The 24,143-nt window shown below is 41.7% G+C and overlaps 1 protein-coding gene across 2 annotated transcripts in view; it reads left to right on the top strand.

The window, feature by feature from the left end:
• Nucleotides 1-23,867, top strand: part of vaspb (vasodilator stimulated phosphoprotein b) — a 31,978-nt gene extending 8,111 nt beyond the window's left edge. The window contains exons 2-14 of one of the 2 annotated variants that reach the window (XM_017420142.3): nucleotides 9,787-9,958; nucleotides 13,620-13,800; nucleotides 15,242-15,308; nucleotides 18,568-18,665; nucleotides 19,536-19,786; nucleotides 20,077-20,210; nucleotides 20,379-20,430; nucleotides 20,575-20,602; nucleotides 20,723-20,762; nucleotides 20,998-21,048; nucleotides 21,638-21,701; nucleotides 22,343-22,400; nucleotides 22,507-23,867. In XM_017420142.3, coding sequence (XP_017275631.1) covers nucleotides 9,787-9,958; nucleotides 13,620-13,800; nucleotides 15,242-15,308; nucleotides 18,568-18,665; nucleotides 19,536-19,786; nucleotides 20,077-20,210; nucleotides 20,379-20,430; nucleotides 20,575-20,602; nucleotides 20,723-20,762; nucleotides 20,998-21,048; nucleotides 21,638-21,701; nucleotides 22,343-22,400; nucleotides 22,507-22,541 — 1,231 coding nt within the window. In that variant the 3' untranslated portion in view covers nucleotides 22,542-23,867. The remainder of the gene's footprint in view (nucleotides 1-9,786; nucleotides 9,959-13,619; nucleotides 13,801-15,241; nucleotides 15,309-18,567; nucleotides 18,666-19,535; nucleotides 19,787-20,076; nucleotides 20,211-20,378; nucleotides 20,431-20,574; nucleotides 20,603-20,722; nucleotides 20,763-20,997; nucleotides 21,049-21,637; nucleotides 21,702-22,342; nucleotides 22,401-22,506) is intronic. The other variant, XM_017420143.3, reaches the window with a different exon arrangement.
• The last annotated feature ends 276 nt before the right edge of the window (nucleotides 23,868-24,143 follow it).

Here is a 24,143-nt window from a genome sequence, read left to right as displayed (position 1 = left end):
TTAGGCAACATCGACTCATCGTGTGTAAACTTATAATATGAGATTGAGTCATCTTGGTTTGTCCTGTATGAATTTATGAATTACCAAATTGAAATTGCAGAAACTTCACAAGGATGACCTTTTTTTTCCCTTTTGAGTCAGTAAGATGCATTTCTTTATTTTTCTCTCTCTCTCTTTAAGCGATCCTGTTTTTGAAGCAGCAGTTTGTCTCTTAGTTGGGGGAAATGAAATGCTTGGTTTTGAACAGATTTTACCACAGCATCCTTGCACCGTCCTTCATTACTTTGGCTGTTTTATATTATTTAAACCTTTCCAGACTTCTACAGCAAATGTTCGCCTGTATGTAATCTGTTTGTCCTTTCGCAGTCCTCTACAAAAACGTAGCAGATCTTCATACTAACGTTTAACCTTGGAGTTTCTTCTTATGGCGAGCCTTACTGGGCCTCGTTGTTGTTGGCGGCTCATATTTGAGCGAAAATAGGCAACTTTTTTGCTTATCGTCTCACTGATTTCTGAGTGTTTGCAACAAGCGAGCCCTGTGGCTGTGCTTGAAGCTGCCTTTTTTTGTGTGTGTGTGAGCACAGCTTCCAAAACTGTCAGTGCGCAATATTTTGTCGCCTACCTCTGGCGACATCGTACCTGCCTTGGCCCTCAGTTATCATTTAATCTACTGGAGTCACTTTTGAAACGGAGATGGGCAGATTTTTCCACTGGGCTTGTATTGGTTCACAGGTTTGTTATGCTCCGTGTCATGATGCTGATTTTCCCTATGATTGCTGTTTAGATTAAAGCAGCATTTGGCTTTCACCAAAAACAAACATTTTAGATTCCCAACAGACCTATTTTAGTTGTAATAATTGAGAGTAACTGGGAGGCCGACATGTTTTGTTGCAGGACTCTGGCTATTTAGGATAATCTATAGGAACTCTGGCTGCAATTTGTGGTGGTCTTTTTTTTTTTAATCCCCAGAAAGAATTTTGAGCCTCATTACAGAGCTTTCAACAGCAGTATAAGACTATACGGTTGAATAAATTCTGTATTTTAGCTCTTCTCTTCCTGTGAAGATTTAGCCATTACTCGTATGGAAATAAACCAAAACAAACCAATGCACAGTGGTTCCTACAGTTAATAAGATCTGCAGTAGTCAAAACTGAATCATTATACTGTATAGAAGTTTATGCAGCGATTGCCGCTGCAGTGAAACCAAAGCTTGCTAAGGCCAGAAATGTTGTACTGATGTGCTGTATGGTCAGCACTGCTAATGGACATAAAGATAGGGTGGGTTCTTCTGGGGCCTGCTGCTTAATGGAACATAATGGACCCCAGTTAATGTAGGAACAGCTTTATGCTGCCAGTCATCATGAACATTCCCATCATTCAAGTTCTCAGATCTTGGCTGACTTTATCAGGGATGATGGTGATTGCTGAGAGACAAAGGCCGCATTAGATAGTCTTGAAGGAAACTCTGTGCTCCTTTTTAGATTTGTGGCAGTTTCCTTTCAAGACTTTGACCCAGCGTCATCTAAAGGTTTATTACCAGACAGTAAATGACACGCTTAACGTTTAACCTTCCTGTTTGCTTCTTCTGTCAAAGATAAACTATTTTCTGCATGGGCCATGTTATTCTGCATGAACTGTGATGCACATAATTGTGTTTACTGAGGCGTTTTTTTTTTTGTTTTTTTTTTTGTGTGCGTTTGCCATCCCAGATGCTACACGAGGTCGACGTTATTTTCCTCGTCGACCAATTGTTTCAGGCAGCTGTTTGTAAATGGCTGGCTGGTTTATGCTGTTTAGTTTGGACACTTTCATTCAAATTAATTATTATGTTTGATAGTCAGATTATAAATACACATGCACAGATGAGTAGGCAACAGTTTGCATCCAAGTGGAGCAACATCCAACAAACCAGTAGCGTCAGTAAACTAACGTGAAGCCAAAGTCTTTGCACTCGGGCCTCGGTGTTGTCAGGAAGTGTCATTTAGGAGTAGCCTCTTTCCTTTTCTCTGTTTTAGACCTAAAGTTAAAGGGAAAAAAAGAGTCATGTTTTTTTTTTCAGTGCAAAGGGAAGAGGTTGTGCATGTCAGGGCAGCCGAGAAAGGGGCGTTTTTCTCCGATTGATTGTTTTCTGAGAGGGAGCCCTCCTCCTCCTACTCCTCCTTGGCTCGAGTCGAGGAGGATGTGCTCCAACCTGTAAAAGGAATTGAGCTCAGCGAGGAGGACAGAGGTAAACTGGTTCCAAATATGGGCATCGAGTGTGCCAGTTGTCTACACCCCCCCCCACACACCATTTCCCTCCCTCAAACAGACACGCACACACAGACACGCAGACACAGACACACAACCTTTGCTTCATTAGAAGCAGGAAGGAATTCATCTCTGCTCTTGAAGTGGTCAAGTTTTGAGCCAAAATTCTTTTCAGTATCAGGAAAATGATGAATCAGTGTTCAAGGAATGTTTAGTGTTGTTGTTGTTGTTGTTGAAGATTTTAAATGGGATTTCATTCGAAGATATTTTGAGTTTAAGTCTTGCTGCGAGAGCCTGGGTGTCGGATCCAGGGAGGCAGAAAGCAGCAGCCTGCAGCGAGTGTGTGTTTTTATGAGCATTTAGCAGCAAGCTAAGACCTGCGTAAGGAGAAGCAGGCGTAAGGAAAACTGATACAAACAGGGTGAAGTTAAAATGGCAATAACAGAAATGCAAGGGCTAAATGAAGCATTTTTATAAATGAGAAGCTTATTGGAGGTTATTCCTTTGCAGAAAGTAGCTGACTTGATCTTTTAAAAAAAATTGCAAGTTTTACTGTGCTGTTCTTTTACAAAAAACCCCGGTCCTTCCTCTTCCCTAAAGTTAAAAACAAACCAAGTAATAATAGTAGTAATAGTTTCTGGTAATCGTTGGTGTTTCGATCTGACTTAGTGAACAGATCCGGTTACGCAGCATCTGGATGTTGAGCTACACGCCAACATTTATGGGGCTTGTATCCCATCACAGGGGTTGTCCTTTGCAGTTTAAAAACACGTCCTGCCCTTTATGGTGTTCAGAGTCATCTGGGGTTAAAGCTGAAGATCACTGACAGCTGTATACCTGGGTTGACTTTACCTTCCTAAAGCCCTCAAAAGAGAGAGTGGTAGAGTGGTAGTCAGTTTGAGCCGAAGGCCACGGGAGGGTTAGGGTCAGTGGACTGAAAGGTGACAGAGTCCAGAGTCTGTACTGTGGGGGCTCTTGCATTGAAATCAGCATCAGAGGTTTGGTCATCTCCCCCCTCCATGACCTCTTCACTTCAGTGTGTTTAATGTTTACAAAAAGTCTTCGTGTATTTAATGCACTGTCATTATTTTTCACGTTATTCCAGTTGAAATGGCCAAAAATGTAATTTCGGGATTCAGCAAACCTTCTTATTTACTCACAGTTCAACTTAAAAAATTGTACAGCCTGAGTTTTATAATGTCCCTCATGGAGGAGCATTTCCGAACGTGCACCTTTTTACTAATCGCACTTCCCCTTCTGATTTCTGTCTGCAGCGGGGGGGCTCTATCTTTACCACCTGTGCCCCACAGCACCCACTCAGGTGATGTGGTGGAAAGTGAAACTTTCGGTTCTCATTTAGCCGTGAATGAGCTTTCACTTCGTACCGCGCGCACTTTACGTGTATCTGCGTTACTGTACTCTAAGCTGGTCAAACTCAAAACCCTCCTTGTGTGTTTCTTATTATTCCTCAAAGTTGTAAGAAAAAAAATTCAATTAAAAAGTACTTGAAAGAGACAAAAAAGCTAAATAGACTTCTCTGTTGGTCAGTGCATCAGACCGCTCTTGGCGGACTGTGTTGACCGCAGAGACAAACGTTCCCGCAGGCAAGAATAAGTCAAAAAAAGTGTTACAGAATAAATTGCCTGTAATTATGAGGGGAGGCACAGGCTTTCTGTGAAGTGTTACTGTGGGCTCGCGGAGAAGACCGAGTCCTCGAGAAACAGGAGACACATTGATCTGTGGATAGAGTCAGAGGCAAAGAAAATTGTCCAGACAGTGCTTTGTAGCCACAGGCTGTCTTGAGTCAGCGTTTAATGAAAGCCTGTGTTTGGTGTGTGTGTGTGATTTTATTTAACAAACTCTTATTGTAACGCATAAAAAGCTAGTTGCGCAATAACATGAAAAGTGGATTTTATGTGTTCAGTTCGACCAGAGAAGCGACTCGGCTCTACATCTTAGGTACTTTGCGGTGTTACGTAACTCATCTCTACGAGGATGCCACTAAAAGGCATTTCTTCAGACTTCGCACTGAAACGGTTTTATCTGGTGAAAAGGAAAGAAAATGACCAAGGGGGGCGGTCAGGTAAAAGAAGGAAGAGAAGGAGGGAGAGGGGAGAGGAACAAACAGAACCACCGGGCCTGACTGTACTTGCCGGCTCATTTGGGGGGGGGAGTTAAAAAGAAGCTCTGCGAGCACATCCTTATACAGACATTTCTGGGAGAGCACGTTCTCCAGTGATGCGCCACGATTTCCTGTTAACCCGCCGTTGACCGGCGTGACCAAACCACAGAAGGGCAAAGAACTTTGGTTGGCTGTGATAATGAAGTGAAACCAGACCAGGTTTAATTGCAGAACAATTTATATGTCACTGCGGTTACTGTTTCCTTTAAGAGAAGACCTGTTTTACAAACCTATAGCCTCAGCCTCCCCAGTAGGAAGCTGGTATTATTTATGTGAAGACTTAAGAGAATAGATTTGTTCCGTTACTGAAACCCAGTCTAACGCGGTCACGTGCCCCCCCCTGCAGTCCGTTACACCCAGTGGACCGTGCCTGCAGCTTGGACACACATGTTGGCACGACGACAGGTGTGTGTGTGTGTGTGGTGGTGGTGGTGGTGGGGGGGCATCTTAACGCACGTGCGCCACTTACCCTTTTAGAGTCTCGGTGTCCGTAGTTCTATCAATAATGCAGCTGCTCACTCAGTCTCGCTCCCGAGGCCACGCTTTCGCCGCCATTAAATATGCATCCGTTTCCCAGTGCCGTCTCTCTGTCCCCTCCCAGTTCTCGTGTGCCCTCGCCGTCCAACACGACGCCATGCTGGTCGCGGTGACGATCAGCGCTGTGTTTGACGGAGATCCTGCTCACCTTTGAGGGTTTAAACCTGCCTGCCTGTGGTGACTGATGAACAAGCCGGGGTTTGGCGCCTCTGCGAAGGCTTGCACGCTCTTGAGTTTGCCTTTTCTTTTATTTAACATTCTTCTCTTTATGCACTTTTTATAGACTGAATTTTATTTTTCAGCAAACTGGAATATAAATTAATGTTTGACCCAAACTGCTAAACAAAACCTTAAATTTGAGTTCGATTTTTTTTTTTAGAATTGTCTAGAAGTTGGGGGATAAAACGGATAATAGTCAGTTTCTGATTTCTGTGACCCAATATCCTATCCCTCAGCAGAGACGAACTAGACAACAGCCAATATGTGTATAAGTTTTGTCACCGAGTTAGGATGCACCTCCATTTTTCTTCTTTTACTTCAAAGCACTGTTCAAGCTGCTTTTAGGGATGAAAAACGGGTGGAAGTGTAGACTTCATGGGAGGCACAGAAACCGATTCCTCTGAGAGTGACCTCGGGTTATCCTCCCAAACTCTTTAGATAGGCTAGTTTAGAAAAAGGTCACCTCGGGGCAGTGGTGGTTTGGAAATGATCTGGATTCTGTGAAAAGCTTCATGAGCCGTATGGGCGTGCTCCGTTTCGCCGAGTAAAAGTTTAAACACACTTGACCGCAGTCTCCTCAGTGAGAGCAGCAACCTAAAAGCTGACAAAGATGTAGGTGTGAGACAGGAAATACGAAGGCATCCTGCTGCCTTTTTGTGGAGGGTAAATTTGAATATAACTAAAACTGTGCATTCACTTGAATTTGACCTGTTCGGCAGTGCCGTTGAATCAACTCCCTGTACACTAACGCACATTTACAACTACTGTAAATGTCTTATTGACCTTTATGTTGTGGTCAAGACCTACGTCAGTACTCTTACCTTCCATAAAGGACATACTATACATATGTATATATACAATCTATACTTGTGTTACAAGCAGTAATACCTCATTCAGTTTTTAAAGTAAAACATTCAGTCTTTGTTGCACAGGTCACCTTTTTCTTAATGTTTCTCTTCATTGAGAAGTTCTCTGAAAGTGATTCACACGATGTTAGATATTAAGCGTTTATGTAGAACAATCGTGGTCCAATAAAAAGTTCAACATAATGCCAGTTCTTGCCACAACTTAAATTTGCTCGTTGACCTCTCGTGTTGATGCACAGCCTCTGAGAACGGATGGAAGCAGCAGAGTATCTCACCTCTCCTCACCTCGACGCGTTTTGAACAGTTTGTTATTTGCGATGGGGTTTTATTGCACTGCAGTTCCCAGCGTAGTTGTTATAAACTTGAGCTAAAAATGTGAACTTTCCTGTTGTCTGAAGTGACGTTTGCGTAACGTGAAACTGCAGCTCTTCCCAAACCTCTGCCAGTCCTTCTAGGGCTATGCTTTACTAATAACGATGTGTGCTTTTGTCATTGAAAGGTGCATGACGCAATCGAGCACAATATAGGTAGATGGGAGCGGTCGAGTGCAGAAGCTGAAATGCTTTTGAATAAACTTTTTTTTTTTTTCATTATTTGGCTCAGGCACTGAAAAACAATTGCACAATTTGATATTGTGGGAAAAGCCTTGGAATATAAAAGTTTGGACAGCTCTGGTATTTATCCAGTAATACCCAATGCAACACATTGAGTACCACAGTTCCTGTTGCTACAATATGTTTCAGATTTAAATATGTTCCTATATAAATCTTTCCGTTTGTCCTTGTTGGAGCACTTTTGAAAAATGTTGCTAAAGGCACCAGTTCACTCATTGACACTGACGTATTTAGTTGTTATTAGGAGTATTGTAAGAGCTTACTCATTTTTTGGTGACTAAGATGTGCATCAACTGTTACATTCTGCAAGTAAAATAATTAATCATGGTATTTCAGAGCTAATTGTTTGTCAGTGGATGTGACGGCACAGCATTCAGTAATCTAAAATGCATCTGTCGTTTCTTACATGAGCTTTTCTCACTTTATAAGGGATATATGTAGCTATGATCACCTAAAAGCTATTCAGATTTTGATAAGTTGCAGTAAAAATGGACACAAACCATGCATTGAATCCAGTTATTGTTAAAAGACTTATTGGGAAATTTTCCAAAAACTTGTACAGGTTGCTGAGAGGCACAAAGGGTAGGGGGGAGCGAGAGAGAAGGTTCCTCTGGAAAAACTGGATCAACAGTTTGTGAGACGAGCTCTAAACATCACAATCACAGGAAAGTGTTTGATGTTTGTATAATGCACTTTCCTGTGATCTACAGTAAATATAAATCTATATGCTGGGTTTCGAACTTGTGAACCGCTGCCGCTCATTTCGCTGACTTAATCCTTTCAGTGTTGCTGGTTTATTCCCAGAAGAACCACTCTATTTATATGACTAAACAGTTTAGCATTTCCTGGTTTGGATCCTGCCTTTTTTCTCCCCCCAAACACTTAAAAATGGTAAAACTGTAAAATTCCTCTTCTTTTTTTTTATTTAGTTGTGTAGTCAGCGGGAAAGCCAGTGGTCACTCTGAAGTTAATATGGACTGGATTTAAATGTTAACTCGTAGGAAAGTGTGAGATCTCTGCGTGTCTGCGGGCATGGATTGTTCAGGCAGGAGCAGTCCTTATTAGGCTGTGCGGGCTGCAGGAAGTGGGTTGTGTCTTTGGTGGTTTGTCACAGGAAGTAGCAGATTGTATCACGGGTGGGACAGATGGAGGGAGAGGTGGAAGAGATGGATTAGGGGGCTGCAGGGAGAGCTTGGGAGGCAAATAAGGAGAGGAGGGGGAGCAATGGTAGAAAATTGGAATCGACCGTTGGTCAGCTTTAACTCTCTGCCCCCCACTCGTTAATGTTGATTATTACTTTGTTTCCAATTACCTTATATTGTGTAAAGGTCTTGTAGCGGAAGCTGTTTTGCATAACTGTAACCAGAATACCTGGATGATGTCCAACCGTGTGTTTTCTTTCCTTCATAAAGTTGTCCCTGAGCTCACAGCACGTTGCAGCAAAGTGCGTGGAGGAGGAAGATGATGTCAGCCAGGTGGGAGAGTCCAGTGGCTCGCTCGTTTGTTTTGCTCAGCACAACTTCCTGTCTTTGTCATTGTTGTCTCACCTCCTTATCTTGTTTGGAATCGAACTGAACCGTTCCTTCGAGCAGAAACCAACACTTTAACTTATCTTTTTTTTATGCACTTACAACCAACACTTAATGCTGTTTACAATTTCCCACAATCACTGAAGACTTGGTCCATTCAGTCAACGTTGTGCTTTTGTGAAATGTGTTAACAGCCAGAGTCCAAAGCTCCAACGCGTTTAACCACGCAGGACAGCTGGTGGTTTGTTAAAATCCTAACTAATATGCGGACGGACGGCTGAAACGTTCTGAGTTGGTGAAAACGAGGCCAGGCAGGTCTCGGCGGGCTGGATCTCAACAGGTTTCTAATAAAATCCAGTGTTTTTTTTAGTTCTCCGTCCGGTGGTGTTTACTTTTTCTGTTCCTGTTGCTACCCTCACTACGTCATACTAAAAAAATACTTTTTTTATACGCATAATTCCTCAAAATGTCACAATACCACCTTTTTAGTGGTTGTTACCAGAATGGTTTGTTTTCCACCCCTCAGTGTATCAAAATGACATAAAGACTTGATCATTATCTCTCAACATTTGAAACTTTTGTATATGAATCCTGACTCTAATGTGTGGAAAAGTTCAGTGATTTTGGTTGTTTTTTTCTGCTTTTTGACACTACACACACACAGGCTTTTGGTTTCTTCCAACTTGTCCCTAAATATCTTTTATTAGCACTTTGTTTGTGTTTCCAGCTTCTCTATGTCCGCTAAATCAGTAGTTCCCAAACATTTTATTAATGACAAAGACTTACGACCCCAAATACTCTTGGTTTACTTAAATAAACATTGATTAAAATGCAAATAAATAAGGAAATAATGACCACACAAATTGCTTAAATTCATATTGAAATACTTTTTTCCATTTATGATTATAGTTTTTATGTTTTGAAACATTCATAGTGGCAAAAGGATAAGAGGAAATCTTTTAAATGTTATTTTGATTTCTGAAGATCCTCTGAAGACCTCCACCTCAGTGTATTGTGACCCACAGCGGGGTCCTAACGCCTGACTTTGGGAACCCCTGCGCTAAATCACACCTCCCAGGTGTGTAAGTGATCCAGTCTGCCACTTCCTGTTTTACAACCAGCCCCTTTCTTTGCGTTGTTCATGAAGTAGGGATGCATTGTTTGACTGCTGCACTGCTGTTTGTTCATTTATTTATTAATGAGACTTCTTCAGTACTTCTTTAAAAGCAGATTATGTTCAAAACAAAGATCATTGATCACATAAGATCGTCAAAAAACTCACTAGGTTTTCTAAATTTTGTATGAACTTTGTACTCTAGTCATTCAGCTAATTTTGCTTGACTTCGTCACTGTCCAGCAGATAGTTTTTGTTGCAGTGCTCACAAATCAACTTAAGATTTTTGCCAGCATTACAAATTGAAGTTGCCTAATTTTCATGGCTGTAGCTGTTTGTCACTGCTGATCATCGCCGCTGGCTGCAGGGAAAGGTTTTTCTAGTTTTCACAGCTGCAGGTTGGAGATGTTGTGACTCGGAGCGACCGTGCTGCGTACTCACGCTGTCCGTCTTGTTTCTCTTTCCCTCTGTCTTGCAGTGAGTCGAGTATTTGCCAGGCTCGGGCCACTGTGATGATCTACGATGACTGCAGCAAGAAGTGGCTCCCGGCCGGTTCCGGAGCCCAGTCCTTCAGCAGGGTCCAGATCTACCACAACCCCTCCAACAATGCCTTCAGAGTAGTTGGGCGCAAGATGCAGACAGACCAGCAGGTAGGCACGGCCGCTTCGGGGGCAGACCGCACCTCGGACCAATGTGAATGTGCGTTCTGGGGCTTTGCTTGTGTGTAAATGTGACTCTTCGGCTGAGAGTCCGTGCGTGCGCTTCATCTGTGTCGGCCGCGTAGCCCACGGACATCTGTGGTGCCAAAGGCCATCTGATTAAGCAAGTGTTGGACAGTTTGAGAGCACAGCAATTCATGACAGTTTCATTTTACACATTATTATGTGGACACCATTCACTGTACATGATGTGATTCATTTATCAAAGGTTTTTAAACAATAAAGCACTGTGGACAGGACTTTATGAACAATAAATGCTTTGTGGTGTAAAAAGGTTTATCAGCAAGACATCGATTTAAAGAACAGCTGATTAAACTTGGTCAGTATAAGATAAGATATTCCTTTATTATCTTATTTAAGTTTTAATTAAGGAATGGGTATAAAGAGACTACTTTTGGCGTAATTTTTGCTGTAGTTGCCAATATATGTGTGTGTATGTGTGCAAGCACAAAAAAGGCTATACCTCAGTGAATTTTACAGATATGGAGAGAAAATGTGGTGTGGTAATAGCTGAGTCTTCCTGAACTCATACCACAAGCCCTTAAAGCTTGCAAGATATTTAGGTTTAAAACTTTGCCATGCGTGGTTGTGGTCAAAGCCGATGCACCTTTGTCGGGCTTCAGGGCTTCCGACACAAGTGGTTGGACAGCGTTTGCAGCGTTTCTAATGCCTCTTTCACACGGCCCCTAATTCAGAAGATTTCAGGCTTTACAGCACCTTCAGCTGAGGGACAGATGGCATAAACGTTGCAGGGTAAGCTAACGCTGTTGTTTATATTCCTACCTTCGCTCTTTATGCTTGCATCTGGTCACACCCACGACCAATGAGTGAACAGGAGCTAAGCTTGCGCTGCCCACGAAGCAGGGCTGGCCCGGCTGGCCCGACTCCGAAGCAGGTACCAAAGAAGCAGGGACCGAGTGCAAAAAAATGCAGATGTAAACGCTCGCAAAGCGAGCCAAGTAGAGTGGAGCCGGGACCGTTAGGGTACGTGTGAAAGGGGCATTCGTTCATGTGTTTGCAGCTCGTTTAGCTGTTTGTGCCTGTCGGCCTCTACAGATTCTGCTACACCAGTGGATCCAAAGAATTGGGGTCTCGATCTCACAGGGGGTCATGAAACACTGAGAGGGTGTTTTGAAACGATTATCAGAATTCAAATTAAGCCTAAAGTTGTTGCTCATGGAATGTTTTCGACATAGTTGGGTTACAAAAACTAAAAACGGGAATCGTAAGACGCGATAATGGTTGTTGGGACCGTTTGTGTCGTGATGCCGTTGTATAATTCATATCTTCAGTGTTTCCAGGCAGCTGGGGTCAGAGAGCTCTGCCACTGTTACTTTGTGGGTCAAAATGTGAAAGGCTCTGGAGCCACATGTCTGTAAGTCTGAATTACCAAAGGTGTTTTAACAAGAATATTACATCTGTGTGGAAAATGATGAGAAATTTGCACACCACCTGGGGTGCTGCTGGTCAAAAAGATAAAGTAGAATTTTAATATTTGTAATAACCTTCAACAACTGAGGTGGACTGTGTTTAACATGTCTAAAGAGATCATGTGGACAAATCATATCTTTAAAATGTATGTTTCATTATATCTGGACTTGAAGATCATTTTTATTTGAGGTTTTATCATTCAGACTGTTTGATTAAAGCAACATTTTGTCACCGAACGAGCTTCTAAACACACAATGGAATAGACAGATTTATGTAAGATACCATGAAATGCATGTAAGCTGCATTGAAATGTTCATTAAAAATGTAGCATTTCTGCTAGATGGACGTTTTTGGACATGCTGCCATCCTTCAAACAAAGACCTGTTGTTTTCTCCACATTAGGACTCTCCTGCAAATAAAAGTGGGCAGATTTAAATTTTGAAAGCTGGTTGAACCGTCTCTGGGTCTATTCTTGACTACTGGACCTTTTTTTTTTGTTTTTTTCACCCCCTCTGCCACAGTGTCTCTCTCCTCCTTTAAACATTCAGCACGCTGAAGTGTTCCCTAGAGGCGAGCCCTAAAGTGGAGGATGTTTCCTGTGAGATAGTTAGCCTGTTCAACCATTTCCTGTGACAATTTGAAAAGAAGTCTGATACCCAGTGAGGTCTCTGTAATTTGTCTCTGACGGAGACTTTGGCTTCGGCTGGTGGTGAATTAAAGCTGCGGGGGGGCAAATTATAAGACGGCTGAATGTGGGTGTATTTTCTTTCTGTTTGGATTTTCTCAGTCTTGTCCTTATCGCTCTGATCGTCACGTTTGTTTTCAATTAGTTTTATTTATCCTCTAACACAGGTGAAGCCGTGGTATCACCGTCTGCTTTAAGACAGTAATTCTTGTAAAATGTGCCAATTTCTTTTAGTTAAACCTTCACTTCTATCCTGATTCACGTGTTCCCAGTCACAGTCGCTCTTTTTTTTTTTTTTCTTCCATTCTGATAAGATTAAAAATAGTTTTGAAAAATACCACCGTCTGCAGTAGCTGACCTTGCTGGCCTTTTTTTTTTTTTTTTCCAGCACATGTAGCCTTGTGTGATATTCACCCTGACAGGGTCTCCTCTCCTCCTCTCTGCTCGGTGGAATCCAGAGTCTTTTAAACAAATGCTGAAAAGGCACGTCAGCACATTCAACCTTGTTTTTTTGTTTTTTTTTCCCCTGACAAACGGGCTCCACGCCACCTGCTGAGTGGAGTCTAAACCAGAATGATCCATAAAAAAATAAAGAGCACAGCGCCGTTTTAGGTGTAAGCATGGATGTGGTTTCGCTGGGCTTTTAATGGTTTTCCAAGTATAGAATACTAGCAGCTCCTAGAAGCTACCAGACTTCTAATTTTATTATCAGCCACTGCTAGAGGCGAAAGGGTGTCGGTGTGTGCACGTGTTCGTCTGATTTATCTTTTAGCAGAATTATAAGAAAAACCTAAAAAAAGGGTGTACACTGGGTGTAACATATACGGCTATAACTCGGTTACTTTTACAGATAATGAGCTAAAATTCGGCGTGGTAGTAGCTGAGGGTCGTTCACCACACGTACTCCGAGAGCTAACACGTCTTAGGAGGGTTCGCATGAGATCGCGCAGAACATCTGTTTCAAGGTTTGACCAAAATGGCGGTAACTTATAAGATCTTGGTTTAAAGCTGGCATGAAATGCGGTGGGCAGTGTGCAGTTCTTCAAGGAATGGTAGGATTGTGATTTATTGAAACTTGTAAATGGCAGCTCTGGATTTGGTTTATGTTCAGTTTTCCTGATTGGAACAGAGAAAACTTGTTGATTTCCTCATAATAATGAAGGGTTTCAGTATCTTCTAGGGCTGGTCAGGGTATCTGTTGGAATATGAGTGTGTGCAATGTTACTATCACATAGGATAAGAGAACTTCTGGGTTTATTGCAACTGATATCATCACAATAATCAATCAATCAATCAATCAATAATATTCCAGTTGCAAGTTGTCCTAATACTGTGCAGCCTTACTATCCTAACTAAAACTGCGGACTGAAAAAGAGGATTTGCACTCCGTCTGTAGCTGCTTTATCAACTTTCCGCAGTTACAACTTCACGATAAGGCCTTTTGTTAATTGCTCATCTGCTCTGATTTCCCCTCAGGTGGTCATAAACTGTCCCATTGTGAGAGGTCTGAAGTACAACCAGGCCACACCAAATTTTCACCAGTGGCGAGATGCCAGGCAGGTGTGGGGGCTCAACTTCGGCAGCAAAGAGGACGCGACTCTGTTCGCCAACGGCATGGCTCACGCCCTGGAGGTCCTGAACTCCATGGCAGATGCAGGTACAACACTTCTGCCAAGACTCACTCAGTTGCGTCATTTCTGTCTCTTCACTGCTGAGGGGGGGCTTCTGACAACATGTAAATAAAATTACCCATGGCTGAAAGAAGCAGGAAGAAGAGAATAAATCTTTAAGAACTTATATGTAAAATATAAAACTGCATATGTTGGTCCTGATTTAAATAGTTTTCCACAAATCAAGGCTACAATACAGAAACGGGGAACAGTATCATCAAACTTAAACACTATTTAGCAGATTCATGACATCATCTTTAATTCATTTTCAAGTCAGCTTCCAGATCATTCTCTAACATTTTTCTCATGTACTTAAATACACATCTGCTTTATTGTAATTTGCGCAAATGAACTTTTAAAATCAAGTTTCCTTCTTTTATTCTCAACATATTACATCTCAACACAAAAGATACCTTCTGTCATTTTTGTCTGTTTTCTCTTTCAAGCTTTTTATGTAGCAACATTTTTTAACTTGACTAAACTTTAACTTTTAACATTTTGTGCAGAAATTTTAAAGTTTACGGATTATTTCATAAGCTCTAAATCTCACAATTTTCAGCAAAAAAGACAAAATTTTTAATTATTTTATTTTACGGCAACTTTATTGGCAGGAAATACCAGATAAAACTATTGCTGGTAGTTTTTTATTTTAATAACAGAAGGGAACACTGGCTACTTTTAATTTAAGTAGAAGCTGCGAGAAAAAAAATCAAAATGTTTGGTACACTTTGCTCACATTCTTTCTTGTGAAGCCATGATATGAGTTAAATGTGTTTTTGTGTAAATGTCAAGGTCTCTGATAAGATTGACAGATGCATTCGATTCTTTTTTTTTTTTCATATTAGTGAGTAATAGCTAATTAAATTTCCGCACTGTTAGGGAATCGCTAAGATCGCTCTTTATAGAAAGTGAATCTGACTTGGGAGTAAACACGAAGATCCGCCATGGCTTGGAGAAACAGAGCAGCCTGAGGAAAAAACAACAAAACTAAAACAAACTTTCAGCTTTGCTTGGACCCGTCCTGTTCTGTTGCCATCGATACTGGGAAAAAAAAATATCATGTTTTTTCTCGCGGATTATTGAACTGAATCTGTATATTTGTTGTTAAATAGGATGCAAGATCAGTTGTAATTACGCTGCTGCGTTTAGTTTCCTGTAAAATCAAGGATTCCTAATAATAAAACCAATAGGAATCAATGTGTTTATAGAAGTTTGATTATTCAGCTTCAGGTTTAGCTCCTCTGACTCAGTGGGTCAGAGTTTGCAGACTTTGTACCGTCTGCGGTTTAAAAAAAAAAAAGGTGTGTTCAGAGGTAGACGCGAGTTGTAGCGTAAAGTTCAAAGACTGATTTATGGCGCCTTTTAATCTTGCGTCGTAAAAAAACATTTTCATAATCACCGAGTATGTTTTCTGTCATGTTTTCGCAGGATATGCAACGCTCCCCCGCCCGGTGTCCAACGGACCGACTCCGGAAGAGCTGGAACAGCAGCGGAGGTACCTTCATTCTCCTCTGAACTGCAGTCACGCTTCCCTCTAACTTGCTAATTGTAACACATGATAGCTGTGTTAACCTTTTTTTAATTTTTGGTCTGAGTCACACTTTTTTTTTTATGCACCTGGTTCCCCGGCGGTTCTTGCCTCACCCTGTCTGCGTTTCAGTATTTGATGCTCCGATCAGAGCGAACTGTCCTCTGAGTTCAGTCGAGCTTGCCTTGGCTTTGCAGTAGTCCAGTTGGCAGAGTTTCGCTCTCGGGCATATGTGAAGGATTTGGTGGCTTTAAGCAGACGCCGCTAAACCCTCAGTCGGGTTAAAGGTCGTGCAGACAGAACGCCTCTCTCTTCTGCCTCACCTCGCTATCCATATAGCCATCAGAGAGACCCGTTGAGGCCACCTCATGCATGCCTGCAGAGACTGGGTGGGTTTTTCATCTCGTTTTGTTTAAAAGGTAAACTCTGCGCAGTGGGCACGCAGTCGGCTGCCTGTCATGTTAGCAGCTGTCCCGTTTGCTGCTGGCAGCGGTGGCTCAGTGAGCTTAAAAAACCCTCTGACCTCAACCGCTGATGCAGGTGTTTATATTTATAATGGGTTTTTATAACTGATAGCAGCAAAAGTACATTTACTGCTATCGAAAGGTGGCGTTAACACACACACACCCTGTAGGCTATCTTTGCTAAGCTATAAGTCGCAGAAATCTCAACTGCGTGTGTATTTGTGCTTTTTATGAAAGCATGTGTACATTGTTTGCGTACTGTTCTGTTTACAGCCTGGCCGGAAAGTGGCAGATGTGTTGGGGGGGAGAGGGAAGAGGGGCAGCAGCTCGAATTAGGCCACTTTGTCCAGCTGAGGCTCTATTAGTGGTCGGCTAATCAGTTGTGGGGGAACTTCACGCTCTTTTAGAATTTCAGATGAAAAGACTGCAGATTGTATTCGTGCGTAGATGATATGACAGCAACACTGATCAGACACAACTGCAGTCTTCTTTTATTACAGATTAGGAGCACAAAGAGTCAGACAGTTTATGGTTTTATGGGATCTAAAAATGAATGTGAAGAAACTTTACCTGCTTTATAAGAGTGGGACAGCAATCGGACACGAGCAAAGACTGTATGGCAACAGATGTGTCATAAATGCAAGACAAAAAGTTATGAATCATAAGTCTGACCTTCTGTGACAAACTCTGACTGCAGCTGTATAATTTAAGGTCCAACCTGTAAAAGCAAATTAAAAAAAAGCTGCAGAGAGAGGTCAGAATCTGCCTTTTAGAATAAAACCAAAAAAAACTCAAACTGTGCTTCAGCTGCACAGATGGAAAAACTTCAAGATTTCATAGATGCAAGGAAACCTGTAATTATTGGTTATATTAGGTTAATAAAAGTCATGTAGGCCGAGCATGTAAACAGTACATGGAGAGTACTTTTCAACGAATTAAAAGTAGCTTAACAATGACCTAAATGAGTTTTTCTTTTGATAGTTAATCTGTCACATTACTAAGGACTCCCACGTGTGAACAGGTTGTCATCACTGTAGTAAAGCGAAGTGCCGTTTCCACACGACCACAACAAAAGACGATTTGTTGTCACCACTTTTTCAAAGTCGCCGAGTCTGTGTCACACTTAAGTAATGAGGGTGACGATGAGCAGATAGCGCTTAGATCTGTTGGCATGACAACGCTCTTAAGATGATTTGGTGAGGTTTCTGTATCGTACTTTGGCCCATTTCAGCTCCCGTCTCCGTGAAGCTTTAAGTCAAACAGCAACGACAAATTTAATCACTCGTTCGAGGATTAATGATGAACTCGTCAACCTCTGGGAAACACTTCTTTTTCTTTTCTTTTTTTTTTTACCACTTCTTACATGAGCGAGCTCAGAGCTGCTGTCTGTATCTCCTCTGATTTCTCTCATGTCTAACACAGAGAGTATCCATAAAGCTCTTCAGTTTGATTATATTTAGATATAAAACTTATTTCATATAACTAATATTGCTTTTTAATGAGGATCAGTGTTTCACCAGTTAAAATCTGGTGTGGTTTTATTTAGAGGAATTGTTATTTATGTGTTATGTGATTGGGTTTCTACCTCTTTTGGATCCATTTACTTCCTGGATGAGGCTGGCCTTAAGGATTCAGAATTTTAATGTGAAACTATAAATGTTGAATAATTAACTTTGATTAATTTTGTTTTTCTGGCATAATTTACACTACAACCAAACGCCTGCATTTTGGATGTATAAACTAAAAAGAAAATGAAAGAAAACCAAGATCAAAATAAACTTTTAAAAATGCTCCCAGTGGCTGGTCGGTGTCACCATGGCAACCACAAACTTGTACTTGGAACCAATCCCGGAGCTTTAAGTGGCAGAAGCATCTGGTCCATTTTCCTGCCTCTCCAGTGTTGATGTAGGAGATCTGAGGAGATAAAAATAACATTCACCTCTGGTTTTTGTAAAGAAACGCCTGAGCTCCGATACGGTGAACATCTGAGAGTTATGGATGTGTACTTTCTGCGTTCTGGGGGGGATTTGAGAAAAACCATAATTAGTGAGAGACACATTGGGTGAAAGAAGACACAAGTGCTTACATTTTCATGTATAAGCTGAGAAATAAGTGTAAAGGCTGTGGAAATAGAGTTTATTGGCAAAAATTTGGAAAGTCTAGACATCTCAAAAGTTGGTGTTTGATATCATGACAGTCTAGAGTGAATGTTTTGTCGTAAAAATCTTTAGAAGTCATAAAACTTTGTCTCTTCAGTGGTGTAAAGTCCAACTTTCTGTGTCCCGTTTAAACTTTGAATGTTTCTTCTGTGAAGTACCATCCAAGCCATAGAGCTCCAACAAAGGCTGGGTTTTCTCACTCTTTTTTTGCAAATTCTCATTGTCTATAAGATGTTTTTTTGTTTAATTCTTTTAATGAATTTTTCTACGCTGTATAATGTATTGCACTAAAAGTCATAGTACACTTGTCCTGATTAGGTCGCACATTTTGATGGGTTCTGGTAATGCCGCAACTGTGACTGAAGTGGAAAAATAAGATTAAACAGAATAATAATGAGGGTGCTGTAAGGTTTATACTGGCACCCCTTAATTAAAGTTGTACTGGATTTAACTTCAGGACTTCTGTGTGCATGAACTCACCACACATTTTAAGATGAACATCATTTGGAGTTTTTTAAAAATATTTATAACAACTTAAAATCTGTCGATTTTGCTTGTTTGGAGGATGTTTACATGGACTGTAACTGAGGTGTGCGTTCACAGGTTGGAGCAGCAAAGGATTGAACAGCAGGACCGGGAACGACAGGAGAGGGAGCGTCAGGAAAGAGAGAGGCTGGAGAGGGAAAGACAAGCTGCTGCAGGTCAGGAAACACCTGGGCTGCTTGACATTACTGCATTTAACCACAACAAGCTTCAGTATTAGTTGACACTCCGTTATTTCTGTTGGGTATTTGGGTGCATAAGTCAATTTGAGCATATTTCTTTAAGCTCTGTCTCACTTTTACTTCAAAATGGGCAGCAATTTCTGATTTATTGTTATTATTGTTCCTGGTAAACTTACTAAATCAATCAACCTATCAACCTTTGCTTTGTCTTTTTTTGGCGTGCCGTGTTTCAAACATCTGGAGAAGAAAGCTAGAATAAAGTAGAGTTAGGGCTGGGTGATATGACCTAAAACTAATATTACAATATTTTGAGGCTTTGTCACAATTTCCCTTTCGTCACTATGAATGTTTATTTCAAAACACTATAGCGTATCGCAGCGGTGAGCTGTGACTCAGAGACCTTGGCCCTCTGACCTCGGTTCTTTATATGAGATAAACAGCGTGGCATTAAATAACAAAAAAAGCTCCGTCCTCCGACCCTCCTGTTCATTCGCCTGGGAGAGGTTAAACTACCAGTAAAATGGATGCAAACGGCTAAATAAAAGGCTGCTGATAACATGTATTCCTGATGGTTCAGTCATTAAAGTGGAACAGCGCTCTATATGTTAAATATATTTGACATGTCACCCAAGTAGAACTTTGTACTGTTTAAAGTCACAGTTTAAGTTGAGACTGAAGAACACGGGCCACCTTGGTGACATGTTGCCATTACTGGTGTTCTGACCAAACCTTGATTTCATTTCTTATTTTATTTTATCTTTGGCCTAATGTAAAATTGGCCATAGTGTCACCACATACATTTTTGATTTTCTAATGTTTAGTAACCGTCCCCCCATTTTCCTCCAGCTCCACCGTTGCCCTCAGGAGGCCCCGCTCCACCTCCGGCTCCCCCACCACCCCCTGGCCCTCCCCCAGCTGCTGGCATCCCTCCTCCCCCGGGACCTCCTCCCGCAGGACCTCCCCCAGCCCCGCCTCTGCCCATTTCAGGAGGAGGAGGAGGAGGAGGAGGAGATGGCATTGGTGGCATTGGTGGAGGAGCAGGAGCTGGGGGCTTGGCAGCTGCCTTGGCGGGGGCTAAACTCCGCAAGGTGTCCAAGGTGAGTTTTTGGCAACTTTTTTTTTTATAATTCCTCACAAAACAAGAATCTATAAAGTAGCTGATTTGAATGTAATGCAACCATTCATAACAATGTCGAAATACACCCGCGCTCATTCTGCTCGCACAAGTCAAAATGTTTGCCGTGTAGTAACTGATTCTGTTGTGTGCTCTTCTGAGGTTACGGTTGATGTTTTGTTGTTCCACTAATGCACTTAACAGTCGCGGAGACTTTGAGGGCTGTTGTACGGCACCGCCCTCCATGTTTTTTACTGCCCCTGTCGCCCACAGCAGGAGGATTCGGCCTCCGCAGCTCCACTGGGCAGAGCCGACCCCAATCGCAGCAGCACCTCATCCATCGGAGGAGGAGGGGGAGGAGGAGGAGGTGGTTTAATGGGGGAGATGAGTGCCATCTTGGCACGAAGGTGGGTGAAGTTTGCAGTCGCATAAAATGCCTAGTTTGGATGAGTTTAGATCTTTTTTTTACACTCCAAGTGAATTATGACATTTATAGGTCATTCTTGTGTTTCAAACTCTTAAGTTTTTTTTTTTCCTCTTGATGAAATATCATAAAGCAATTCTTTTTCCATCAGGAGGAAAGCTGCAAATAGCGCCGAGAAGCCACCTGTGAAGACACAAGATAATGTAAGCGTCCGCTTCTTTGAGTCGCATTATTTTCAAGCAACTATGCAAATGAAAGACTAAATCCTTTTTCGTAGACGATGGAGGGTTTAAAGAAGAAATAGTTGAGTGACTCAGTGTTGTTTGTGTTTTTTTTCTTCTGCACAGGATGACTCAGAGCCTCAAGGTCAAAGCGGTGAGAACTGAACAGTCATATTTGCAGCATGCCACCTACATTCTCCCCGACGTCAAATATATCTCTTATTTAAAATTAAAATGAGCAGCTCATGGATTTTTTTATATATTTGCCTCATAGATACGCTAAGAAAACCTTGGGAGAAAGCGTCTATGGTCAGGTAATATTTGATTTGTGAATATTTGTGCTGCCGCCATCAGTAAATCTGTAACCAACAGGTGTCTGGTGTTTGTACTCACCTCACAACTAGCTCCCCATCATGGCGTGTGTTTGTGTAATTGTTTTGTTACCGCATCCACATCTGTCTCCCTCTGAGGACAAAAGCGCTTTTGTGTGGGAATGTCATTCAGTTCCATTCTAAGAGGAGAGTGTGTGTGTGTGTGTTTCACTAACAGGAATAACTCCATCCCCAAGAGCATGGACACCTCATTGTCCCAAGTTTTAAGGTATACATGCTGCTGTCCCACTCCATCGTGACCTCAGCTTCCTTTTGCTTTCCTCGCTTTTCTTGTTCCCCCCTCCTGCCTCAGGCCAGCTCGGCTCTGCCACAGCCTGCACGCTGTGGGTAGCAGATTTAACATCTGATAGCTCCATCTAATGGATCAGAGGGTGACATACATGTAAACCCAGGGGACCTGGAGATGTTTTATCTCTGAAAGTCGAATAAGATGAAAGCCTTGCTGTGTGATTCATACTTTTTTTTTTTTTTTATTGCTGGGGTGATGTTTAACCTCATTCTGAACACAGCCAGTTTATCCTCTGCTGTCTCAAACCCCACGCAGTACAAACTGCTTGAGAAAACAAAAACATTTTCACAATGGCACTTTTTTAACTGAATGAATGAATAATTAGTTTTTGATCAGCTTACTCTCATCTCGCTTCCTTCTTTTCCGTTCACAGTTTCTTCGTCCTTCTTGTACCATTGTGATTGGTTTGATTACCCTGACAATGAAGAGCTTTATTTATTTTTTATTTTTTTGCTGTGAAACATAAACATGATGTATGTGGATTTGTCTCTTTCTCGTCTTTTCACAGGGCAAAGGGTCCGAGCAATAATAGCGATTCATCGGAGGACTCTGATTTAGAGAAAATGAAACAGGTGAATTTCTTGCCCAGCCAGCACGTTCAGTTCTTCAACTGCACATGAAAGAGAGTGATTACATGCACTGAAATTGGAAATGATTCCCAAAACTCAATACTGGAGACTCTCAAACCCATTAAGACCCGATACAGCATTGTAACTGTGTCCATGATTAGAAGGGGGGAAAATGTGGGAGAATAATATTTGTTTAAAAAACAAACCAGATTTTAAACTGAGATCAGTTTCATTGGGTTACAATAATATAATCTTAAGTAATGGTGTCATATTGCTCATGTTGGCAGCGCTCATACAAACACTTCCTCATAGATTACAATCCACATTCCTGTTCTGCTTGTGGAACTGCAAAGCACTCTTATTGTGTTTCTTATATTGGGTAGCCTAGATATATAGCACTGTTTTGTACTTTCTACATTAAAATACTGCAAATCTATGTTGATTTTATTACAATGGCATCCATCAGCTTCTATTGCTCTTTGCTTGTTTAAATCCAGACAGTGCAGACTCATCCTAGTCCCTGAACGGTTGCTTTGGTTCTGCATTGATTTGAAGAAAAAAAATAGTAAATTCAGTGCATGTAAACACGTTCTTAGATTTCAAATCATGACTAAATCTGCATTTTTTTTTTTTACAAATTGCAGGAGATTTTGGAGGAGGTGCGGAAAGAGTTGCAAAAAGTCAAAGAGGAAATTATTGGAGGTGAGACGTTTTAATGCTTAAAGATGATCAAAATAATCTTTTTGCGGCGGGATGAAGTCTTTCATGTGTTCACTGTTTGTTTCCCCCACCCTCTCCTCCTCCACAGCCTTTATTCAGGAGCTGCAAAAGAGAAACACATAGTCCTGCTGCGTGTCAGGTGTAACGGAGGGGAGGGCGACACGGAGGCGATGGAGGCACATCGGGACCTCTCCTCAGCACCCTCTCCTCTTCTTGTATAGCCCAGGGATTTCTCTTTCACCTTTTTGTTTTTTTTTCTTCCTTTTTTTTTCCTATCAAATCTTACACAAACACGTGAGCATTCTCGTTTTATTCGTACAACAAACATACTCGCTTCATGTCAACGTTAATCCAGGGATTTCCTCACGTCGCCATCCAGCACTCTCGGACGATCGGCGCCGGTGCACAATCTCTTCCCCCCGTCGGTTCATCCGATCCCATCATCTGCCCTGCGATCTGCTCATCAGAAGAAAAGAGCACAAAGCTTCAGCTGCTTCAGTAATTAGTCATCTCTGCTGCGGAAATCCTCCTACTTGTGTCCTCTCTCTTCTGCTGTCAGAGGCATCATTACTGATAGAGCCGTCTTCAGTATTCAGGGACAGTGTATTAACTGAATTTTTACTGTAACAGCAGATTTTTTTTTTTTTTTCTGCCACAGTTGTTCATACATTTGCTCGTAGGTTATAATGGTAGCAGAAGGCGGCGGAACTGTCAAATCTGAGCATGGATCTGAGAGCCGCGCTCGTTCACCGCCGTCAAGTGGGATATCAGCTCCGGGAAAGGGCCAACAATTAGAAAGTCGCCTTCATCGCCACGACGACAGATGCCAGAGGAAGAGGAGACGAGCGAAAGGGAAGCTGATGGCCGACCTGAGTGCTGTGAAAGAGGACTGTTATAGTTTTCTAATGAGTCCGAACTTTATTTCTCTTTGCACTGCACTTGTTCCGGAGGAGGTGTGTCTGTGCGCCACACTGCCTTCATAGACTTGTTTTTTTTTCCCTCTCACTCAGATTGAGACGTTGACCTGTCGGCCGAGGCAGCGGTCCCCCTGCGTCACGTGCTTCCGCCAGTTGTTTTTCTTTAACTTCAGACATGTTTTTTTTTCTTTTCTTTTCTAATTTTGAAAAGTGAAATAATGGCCATGATGAGGTCAATTAATTTGGCCATGACAACTGCCTTGAGAATATATAAATATATATCTATATATAAGGAAATATATTTGTTTTGAGGGAAAATGTTAGCTAAAATGAAAATGCTGTTTCTATTTTTAATTGAAATGACTGGTGAGTGGGGTTTTCTTTTTTATTATTGATTGTTTTGTAATTTTTTTCGGGGGGGGTTCTTTTTCTATTAGTCTAGGCTTTTTACACTGAAGCATAAATAAAATGGCTTAGAGACACTGGATTAGAAATGCCTTTATAGTCGAATACAGCTGCTTTTTAAAATGCATCACTTTGTTCCGAGTCTTTTTTTTTTTATTCGCCCGTCCTAAAACGGGACATATTATGGTTTGGCATCATCCAGCTGTGAACAGTTTCTTGTCTGAGCTCCAAATTGAACACCCTTTAACATAGAAATGTCAAACTGCACAGCTAGACACCTCGTGGGTCGAGGGTGATCCCTAATGATTTCAAGGTCACAGGTGACCCCTTTGTGAAAACCTTGTCTGTGCTCCAGTTTTACATCCTAGTAACAGAAATGTCAGACCCTTTGTTCCTTAGATTA

This window comes from Kryptolebias marmoratus, linkage group LG2 (assembly GCF_001649575.2).
Source record: "Kryptolebias marmoratus isolate JLee-2015 linkage group LG2, ASM164957v2, whole genome shotgun sequence".
Taxonomy (NCBI): domain Eukaryota; kingdom Metazoa; phylum Chordata; class Actinopteri; order Cyprinodontiformes; family Rivulidae; genus Kryptolebias; species Kryptolebias marmoratus.
This window is presented reverse-complemented; position numbering and strand designations above follow the sequence as displayed.